At 39.9% G+C, this 10,274-nt stretch overlaps 1 protein-coding gene across 5 annotated transcripts in view; it reads right to left on the minus strand.

Moving 5' to 3' along the window:
• Nucleotides 1–1,463, minus strand: part of abcc9 (ATP-binding cassette, sub-family C (CFTR/MRP), member 9) — a 63,082-nt gene extending 61,619 nt beyond the window's left edge. For 2 of the 5 annotated variants that reach the window (XR_004933154.1, XR_002429031.2), the window contains exon 1: nucleotides 992–1,297. Coding sequence is in view for 2 of the 5 variants with exons in the window: in XM_036149243.1 (XP_036005136.1) it covers nucleotides 1,369–1,374 (6 nt within the window). In the remaining 3 variants the exon portion in view is untranslated. Of the gene's footprint in view, nucleotides 1–991; nucleotides 1,298–1,368 lie in introns of those variants that run through there. The other 3 variants (XR_004933153.1, XM_036149243.1, XM_036149244.1) reach the window with 3 other exon arrangements.
• Nucleotides 1,464–10,274: the final 8,811 nt, after the last annotated feature.

A 10,274-nucleotide genomic window follows, 5' to 3' on the forward strand; every position in this document is an offset into this window, starting at 1 on the left:
CAGGTCTTCTATTGTTTGTCATTCATTTACTCAACATGGTGCCATTATTTTTCTCTATGTTGAGCTGTTGCTTTATTGTGAAGGGATAAATTCTCCCATTTCCGGTGGCCATCTACGTAACAGCCAGGAACTTGACGCAACGCTGCCTGAGATCAGATTTCCAAATTTGTACCAGTTTGGCGGTGAGAAGAGAGTTTATAATTGGCTTCTTCAAAGGTCAGCTGATACGACGGTCGAAAAATAAAGTTTATTTTATATATATATTTACCAGTCTCCTCATTCTTATTGTTTAAAGTTTACTCTTTAAAAAACGATTTAATAAATATAAAAATATAATGTAAAAATCGTCTGATGTATCCTCCTGCAATTTGGAAAGGTCATTGAAGATCTTTTTAAACCAGATTATTTAAAATTAAGATTATTTGAGCTGTACAACATAATAATCAGAGACGCTCTCTGAGCAGGAGGAGAAGGACCTTGGATGAGGTAAACAGGTGAAGTCCAGCCAACATGCAGCCGAAGATTTAATTTTATCCAGCAGATCATGGAAGCTGCACATTTCAGATCAGCCCTGATGAGCATGAAAGAAAAGCTCAGAGCAATCATAAACGGATTTATCCTGCCGCGTCCTCCTCATGTCCAAAATCCCTCAGAAATACACATTTTACTTAGAAATAAAACGCATTTGGGTTTTTACCAACACACGTCAATTTGTTAATATATTCGGCGTTAAGTAAAAATTTATTTAAAAAATCAAAGCGTTGATTTGTGAAAATTATTCCAATCATTAGCATCGGAGACTCGTGTAAATTAGTATCAAATTCTGCAAAAATACATTTTATCATTGCTTTTTATGGCTGCCGAATAAAACACATAACTACAGTTATTCTAAATGTTTAATTAATTTTGCATTCAAACAGCAGATTTTTTGTGATATTTCATTTGCGATGCTAAATAGAGCGTTTTTTAAAAGAAGTCTGGCGCCTTTCACCTTAAGAGGACGTTCTCTGCGTGGGAGACGTGAACCCACGGAGAGGCTGCTGCTGCTCCACACCTAGCCCACCTCCCTGACGCAGGATGCCGGGTCAGCGCGTCCTGTCCTCCCGGATCTTAAAGTCCTGTTTGCGGGTTCTCACGCAAAAGATGCGGTTTATGCTGAAGGTGCAGCGGCAGGAAATGCCCGCATGCTGGAATTCCTCTCCTCTCTGAAACGCTGCGATGGCGCTCTGGCAGCGCGGAGGACACAGGCGCACCCGCACATCCAGGGTTTTAGCGAGCAAACGATGCGCAGCTCATGGGAAATAGGTCAAACTAAAGCCACTCAGGCACAATGGAGCTGAATTGTTTATTTAAAAGAGCAACACTTACCTGCATCCTCACCTTTACAAGGAGAGAATCTCTGGGGAAAATTAAAGAACAAAGAAAAAACACCTGCCTGTAACCTGGGACGCACGACAGGGGCGGTGCTAGACACACTCAATTATTTTATTATTTTATTATTTAATTTATTTTATTTATATATATATATATATATATATATATATATATATATATATATATCTTAGATTTTCGTTTTTTAAGCCTTTATTTTTGTTAATTAGGATTTGTCTATTATGCCTGTTTTTACCTAGGATGTCAGTAACAACCCAAATAATGCACACACGCTAAGACAGCAAAGCAAATTGTTCCATGAATTATGTGTAATGGACCAGAATCTGTCCATCCATACAAGCTTATCCTGCAGAGTCACGGGAGGCCAGCGCGTTTCTCATTGGCCAACGAGCAGGGCGGGTCCTGAAAAGGTTGACCAATCAGGACGCAGGACTAAAAACACCATGCATGCACACATTTACAGAGCCCAGTTAATCCGTTTGGACTGTTGGAGGAAGCTGGAGTACCTGGAGAGAAGACATGCATGCACAGGGAGAACATGCCAACTCCATTCAGGAAGACCCCAGGCTGGGATTCAAACCCAGAACCTTCTTCCTGCAAGGCAACAAACTGCTGTACCATGCAGTCTCTTGAAGTGGTAAACTACAGAAATACTGTACATGAGAGAAAAATGATGCACAGAGATAGAAACCGTTCATATTTAGGATTCCTGCTGCTACGTGCAGCTCAGTGCTAATGATTTAACTTTTATTTGATAGCAACGACTCACAGCGCAATACTCCACTGCTGAAGAAAAAGCATGAAGTTTAAATAGTTGGACAAACCTGAAAAAATCAGGCTGGATGGATTCTGGCCAACGCTGAACTCTGGACGTTATTGTTCTGCACATCAGACCAAAAACACCAAAAGTGAAGTTTGCAGGTGAGGACATGTCTTACAGCAGATAGCTCTGGCAGACGTAAGGTAATTATCATCGGAAGGATAAATGGAGAAATGTACCGGGGCAGCCTTGATAAGAACCTGGAGATGAGGAGTCCAGACTGGTCCCTAGAAGAGCCAAATTCATTAGGCCTTCAGTACAGGGTTCATAACGGGGGCCCTGAGCAGTTCTACAGGGGCCCCTGTGATGGCCTCTTATCTCAAGGGACTTCCTAGTAAGATAAAACGACAACAACAACAATAATAATAATAATAATAGTAGTGGAATAGCTTTGTGCAATCACTAATAAGAAGTTAAACGGCCGCCGTCTTAAAAGATCCGGCTGCTTGTTTCTGTCGCTTTCAACTAAAACGCCATGATGTCATAAATCTCTGAGCTCATGGCGTTGTCCTCCAGCGTCGGTGACGTTGGGTTTGCAGAGCAAAGTGTGTCTGCAGGGCCGTGTGGGATGAAGGTCAGCGGTGGTGCATGCAGAGCCTGGGAGCGTGTCTGGTGTCCCCGCTGAGGAACCAGAGGAACCAGAGGAAGGGCGGCGGTGGGAGGATGTTACGTGAGAGAGAGAGAGAGGAGTGGAGGACGGGGTCAGTGGGAGGATTCCTGGGCGCCAGAGGAGATTCCCATCTAAAAGTGTTTCCCATGAAGGGAAGAAGTTGACCTCCATCTTCTTCATGCACAGACACACAATCACTTCCTGCAGACTCAGCAGAAAGCCTCGACCCGGACCTTAGACCCGCTCTGAAAGTCAAATCATTTACATTTCACTATGAGTCCCAGGAAGGGATCCAGGTCGTGACCTTTAGAGATTCGACCAAGGAAGTGAGAGAGAAGTGACGACTGGAAACACGCAGAGACCCTCAGGGTCTCAGAACCCCCCCCCCCCTCCCCCCGGCCTGGTCCTCTGATCGCAGCGTTCAGTAGGAGAAATCAAACAGATGTTCAGATCTGACCTCTGACCCTGCTGTCAGCAGAGGAGGAAGTCGCTCTTATGAGCCAATATGATGAAGAGCGGGCGCACATGAAAGCTTTGCTTTCACATGTGAGTCCAGCTGATAGACCAGCACTCCCCATGTCAGCCTGTTTGTATAAAATGTGTTCATCTTTCCTCTGATCATATCGGCAGCGTGAGAAACCGCTCCTGGAATCAAAGCAGGAAGTGGCGTCTCTTTGATTCTTTGCCTCCTAAGACTTTTGTCTTATATCTTAGTAAACACACCGAGCATCATCTACTGGAAATAAAACAGAATTAACAGAGAAAATAACTTTCCACGAACATTTAAGGATCCCAAAGTGCCCCAAACAGCCTAGCTTTTAATACACTAGGATATACTTGTGTTATTATGCCATTATCATATTAGCTGAAAAGGTCTCCAAATGATATGGTTTATTGCAATAAGTTTTAGAAAAATGTAAACCTGTTATCGTGACAGGCCTAGTCAGATTAATGCACAGAGACTTTGAATAAAACAAATCCTTCTGTTACTCTTTAAATGTCTACAAAGAAATAAAGAAGAATAAGACCTGGCTATGAATTAGCTGAGAAACCTACAACATAAATGCACAGAAATTAACTATCGCCTCTAACAGTAATTTGCTCAACATAAAGTAAACGTCACAGTAACATCGTATCGAGGCATTTCAGAGAAATAATGAGCCACGATGTGTTCTGTGCCTTAAAAACGCGTCTATAAGCCTCGATAAGCGATGCTAGCACACATAAACAAATGGACAGTTATCTCTGGGCAGAATGGACACATTCTGGAGGCTCTTTCAGGCTGATGGTGACTCGCATCTCAGGTGATCACATGGGAAGAATCGACCAATCCTGTATGAGAGTCCAGGACTGAAGTTGTAAACATCCCTCCGCCTTAAATATGTTAAAAGTTTCTGTTTCAAGAGTCTTTTAATTATGACAGAACTCTACAGTAGACCTTTTTTCAGGTAAAGAACCTGGGAGAACCCAAACAGGGAACGTTTAATTCACAACCCAGGTTAGCAGCTAGCTTCCCCAGACAATCATTACACTGATAAATCTGTAAGGGGCATAGTGCAAATTCTGCAGTTAAATATTTATTTTATTTTCCATACCTGCCATTACAATTCCCTGACATGTAAAATGAGTTTTCCTCTGTTTACTGCAGTTACCTCTACAAGCTGGATTAGTTCAGGAGATTGTTAGCAGTCGTATCCTCTGGGTGTGACGCGCTGCACGCTCTCATTCACCTGCTGCCTTGTTGAGTCTCCGCTGTAATTGATGCATCAGCCAGAAAACACGGATAACTTCAATATTTATAACTTTGAACACATTACAACAGACCTGTGCAGCGGTAGATGCTTTCCTCTCCTCCCATGCATGTGCAGGACACTGGTGTCATTACAACTTATAGCCAGAGGGGGCAGACTTCTGCAGAAATCCTAGAACTTGCGCTATGCCCCTTTAAAGGTATACTATGCAACCGGGGTTGATTTTCCAGCGAGGCTCCCCCCAGAGGGCGAAAGTAAAAGTGCACTGTCGTAAAGATGCTCAGCTGTTCTGGTTTCTCCATCAAACCAGGCGCGGTTGTTTTGAGCTTAGCAGACAGGTGAACGCAACGAAAAGTGGAAAAAACGGCAGTACAAACAATGACTAATACAGTGAAAGTATGAACATCAGGGTTTCCCGCAGCGCTATCTTGGCGAGGCGGCGGCCGCTGCCGCCTCCGCCTCGCCAAGCCGCGGCCCCTGCCGCAGCCGCCTCGTCCGTTTTATTATTATTATTATTATTATTATTTTTTTTTTTTTATGTTGGCGAGACGCTACCGCCACCGCCTCGCCAAGCCGCGGCCGCCGCCGCCGCCTCGCCGCGGCTGCCGCGGTAGCGTCTCGCCAACATAAAAAAAAAAAAAAAAAAAAAAAAAAAAAAAAAAAAAAAAAAATAATAATAATAATAATAATAATAATAATAATAAAAATAAAACTCGATATGCTTGCATGTTTATGTTGTTGCTTTCGCGCGTGCATATAGTGAATGGCAGGGCAAAAACACATGGAGTTCTCCCCGTAAAGCAAGACTTCTGTGGGTGCGGGCCGTGAGCTCTTGCTCTTGCAAGTGCGGTATTTCCCCCACAGACCCCCAGGGCGGCCGAGAAAACCTTTGTTCGACCTGAAATGACTCATTTAATCATCCAAAATGGTATGGAACACATTAATTAACTGAAAAATGTTGCATAGTATGCCTTTAAATGCAGATATAACGATGGAGCTTACACTAACAAGGAATGAGCACGAATAATGTCATTCTCAGAAGCAACCCACTGCTAATTAAACTGATTAATGAAGTTTATAAAGCAGCTTCCTCACTAAACACGTTCTGAAAAGGAATATATTGGATTGGTGGATTCAGAGTCTCACCTAGTGGCTGAAACGGGAACTACAAGAACACTTAAACCACAAGCAACCAGAGGGCTGAAAACAGGCAAAAAATGTTTTGTACATCCAGATCTAATGACTATTCCTATATGCACCTGAATTATCAGTCTATCCACATCCTGTGACATCTTTACCAGTGAAGGAGACATGCAGACACTTAGAAACTCACTTCCTCAGGCACACAGAGACACACCAGCATGGGTACAGAAAGCTGCTCTTCTATTAGAGCTGGACATAATTAGACTGTTTTACCAACTTCCATGACAAAACCTACCATTCATCCATGAGACTTTCAAATCAATGAAACCATGAACCAAAAAGAAAAAAAGACCCGTAAGGAGGATAATGTCCCAGCAACTACATGAAATACCCTTTAGTATTTAAGCAGACTCATTCTGATACTTAATTGGTAAATTGACTGCCAGTCTACAATTTACTGTACTGTCTACACACAGGGTATTTCTTACTGTAACAGTGCGGAAGCTTTTACATTTAAATGTCTTATAAATCTAAAGTAATAATTTGGAGGAACAAGATGTTAAATCCTTGGATACAAAGATCAGATAATTTCTGTAACTGAGACAATGTCGCCCCCTTGTGGTCAAAGACAGTAATAAAATCAGCCTCAACCTGTTTATTAAGTTCTGTGGAATATAACAGTGACATGCTTATATTTGAATAAAAGTTGATCATTTATGAAAGATTGCAGAGAAATTTATTCTGCTGGAGGACTGGATCCAGTTTTAGCTCATCGTCAGGTTCTCCTCCAGCAGATGCCAGATAAACAGATTTAACCTCCATTCTTTGAAATGATCAGTTCTGGTTTGAGCTTATATTAATATAGCATCAAGTTAATTAAATATTAACTATTAAATAGTTTGAGTCCGTCTGTAGCAACGTTCAGCACCTTCAGGTCTTTCAGAGTTTGTCACAAACTCCCACTTTGTTCATTAGGCCCAGGTCAGTTGTGCTAAACTGGACTTCTTCGTGTCCTTCTTACCTGAAGTCCACATTTGTGAAGCGCACATCAGTTCAGATTCTCCACCTGAGCTGTGGGTCTCTCCAGCTCCTCCAGAGCCACCATGGTCCTCCAGCTTCTCTGGTCCAGCCTGTCAGTCCAGGTGGACGTCCATGTCCTGGTAGGTCTGCAGGTTCTCCATCCTCTCTCCAGGTCCACATGATGATCAGAACTCTGGGAGATGTTCATTAGTGCTAACAGCAGCGGGCTCATTATTTTAGCAACTATTTAACACTCATGTTTTAGCAAGAACAAACCTGACTGAACAGAAAACACCAACTTGGCGCCGCAATCAGCAATAAAACATTTCTCACTGAGTGATGCAGGTCCAGATTTTACTTTTTAATAAAAAGGACGCAGAGAATGAAATGAAACGTTTATTTATTTCCCATCAATAACAATAATCTCCATCGTGCTCAGTGTTGGGACCTAACGTGTTTTTCCGAGCCGTCTTTAAACGCACCATAAGCAAACAACTCTGCAGGAAAAGAGAAAACTTCAGTTTCTCCCCAAAGGAAACTGTAAGTTGATTTCTGCTGCAGATGTTTGCTAAATCATGACTCGTTATAAACCGGCTCGTTAACAGGAACACTGCAGTTACCTGCATCAGTTCAAATATCTGCAGGAGGAACTCAGCAGTTCTCACTCATATTTCATCTCATTCAGACTGAAATACTTTTAATCTAGATAACTCAGGGAGAACGGCGTGTTTTCACATATTAGCATTCTTAGATGTCAGAGAGTCGTTGTGTCTTAAACCTCAGACTTTGTTCATTTAAGGAACTAAAATCGTTCCTCGGTGCTGCGCTGTTGTAGCTTTAGACATCAGCAGCTTCATCACAATATGATTTTACACTGATTTAGATGACGGTACGATATCTGCCAAAAACTAATATTTACATTGATATTAACTCAGCATAAACCCAAATATGATTTTAACATTTTATTTGTAAGACGGAAATTAAATCAAAAACAACAATATCGATGCCACTTTACTGTGGCGGCTGGTGATTATTTCTCCACTAAAGGAGAAATGTGATCCATAAATCAGACTAAAAAAAAAATAATAATAATAATAATAATAATAAGTCCCCCTCAGTTCTGAGATGATGTTACGCCTTTGGTCATTACATGATAATAATCATTGCTGATAACATATTTAAGTCAGAATTGTTACAGGAGACTAACAGGCTGTTTAGCACATGATTTAAGAATTAAACTGTCTTTAATGTCTCCTGTTTAACCTAAAACAACAACTGACCTGTGATGGTCTCACAGAATAAAGTCAGTCCAGATCACTGTCTAACACAGAAAGCTTCTGGATGAGCTGCTCAGGGATCATTTCTCCATTTTATGCACAACCAGAACCGCATGATGCTAATTCTCTTTATCAGGCTAACAAAAAGGAGAACAACATTTTATATAATGAGCTTTTTTACTCAAATCAGAGGATAAACCACAGCAAACTAAATGTAAAGCAGAATTATGAGCATCTTATTACAGTTTATCAGCCAGTCTCAAAGAAGTATTAATTAGTGCAGCTTTGCTTCTAGTTCAAGAAACAATCAGCTGCTTCATTGGTGGTGAAAACAGCTTCAACAAAGAAACACAATTTTTATTAGTTTCAGCGCCTTAAAAACGTAGACCCACCACAGTGAGGTTGGAGGACTTTTACCAGGAGCCCGAGTTGCTGCTGACGTCATAAGGAAGTAGGGAATAAGCAAAACGTCACCTTTACCCTTTTAAACCAGCTTTAACGTCACCTTTAAAGGTTTTAAAACCAGTTTTAACGTCACCTTTAAAGGTTTTAAACCCAGTTTTAACGTCACCTTTAAAGGTTTTAAACCCAGTTTTAACGTCACCTTTAAAGGTTTTAAAACCAGTTTTAACGTCACCTTTAAAGGTTTAAAACCAGTTTTAACGTCACCTTTAAAGGTTTAAAACCAGTTTTAACGTCACCTTTAAAGGTTTTAAACCAGTTTTAACGTCACCTTTAAAGGTTTTAAACCAGTTTTAATGTCACCTTTAAAGGTTTTAAACCAGTTTTAACGTCACCTTTACCTTATTAAACCAGTTTTAACGTCACCTTTAATGGTTTAAAACCAGTTTTAACGTCACCTTTAATGGTTTAAAACCAGTTTTAACGTCACCTTTAATGGTTTAAAACCAGTTTTAACGTCACCTTTAAAGGTTTTAAAACCAGTTTTAACGTCACCTTTAAAGGTTTAAAACCAGTTTTAACGTCACCTTTAAAGGTTTAAAACCAGTTTTAACGTCACCTTTAAAGGTTTAAAACCAGTTTTAACGTCACCTTTAAAGGTTTAAAACCAGTTTTAACGTCACCTTTAAAGGTTTTAAACCAGTTTTAACGTCACCTTTAAAGGTTTTAAACCAGTTTTAACGTCACCTTTAATGGTTTAAAACCAGTTTTAACGTCACCTTTAATGGTTTAAAACCAGTTTTAACGTCACCTTTAATGGTTTAAAACCAGTTTTAACGTCACCTTTACCTTATTAAACCAGTTTTAACATCACCTTTAAAGGTTTAAAAACAGTTTTAACGTCACCTTTAAAAGGTTTTAAACCTGTTTTAACGTCACCTTTAAAGGTTTAAAACCAGTTTTATCGTCACCTTTAAAGGTTTAAAACCAGTTTTATCGTCACCTTTAAAGGTTTAAACCAGTTTTAACGTCACCTTTAAAGGTTTTAAAACCAGTTTTAACGTCACCTTTAAAGGTTTAAAACCAGTTTTAACGTCACCTTTAAAGGTTTTAAACCAGTTTTAACGTCACCTTTAAAGGTTTTAAACCAGTTTTAACGTCACCTTTAAAGGTTTTAAACCAGTTTTAACGTCACCTTTAAAGGTTTTAAACCAGTTTTAACGTCACCTTTAAAGGTTTAAAACCAGTTTTAACGTCACCTTTAAAGGTTTTAAACCAGTTTTAACGTCACCTTTAAAGGTTTTAAACCAGTTTTAACGTCACCTTTAAAGGTTTTAAACCAGTTTTAACGTCACCTTTACCTTATTAAACCAGTTTTAACGTCACCTTTAATGGTTTAAAACCAGTTTTAACGTCACCTTTAAAGGTTTAAAACCAGTTTTATCGTCACCTTTAAAGGTTTAAACCAGTTTTAACGTCACCTTTAAAGGTTTAAAACCAGTTTTCATGTCACCTTTAAAGGTCTTAAACCAGTTTTAACGTCACCTTTAAAAGGTCTTAAAACTGGTTTAAAAAGGTAAAGGTGACGTTAAAACTGGTTTAACGTCACCTTTAAAGGTTTTAAACCAGTTTTAACGTCACCTTTAATGGTTTTAAACCAGTTTTAACATCACCTTTAACTTTTTAAACCAGTTTTAATGTCACCTTTAAAGGTTTAAACCAGTTTTAACGTCACCTTTAAAGGTTTAAAACCAGTTTTCATGTCACCTTTAAAGGTCTTAAACCAGTTTTAACGTCACCTTTAAAAGGTCTTAAAACTGGTTTAAAAAGGTAAAGGTGACGTTAAAACTGGTTTAACG

The sequence above is a fragment of the Fundulus heteroclitus genome, chromosome 17 (genome assembly GCF_011125445.2).
Source record: "Fundulus heteroclitus isolate FHET01 chromosome 17, MU-UCD_Fhet_4.1, whole genome shotgun sequence".
Taxonomy (NCBI): domain Eukaryota; kingdom Metazoa; phylum Chordata; class Actinopteri; order Cyprinodontiformes; family Fundulidae; genus Fundulus; species Fundulus heteroclitus.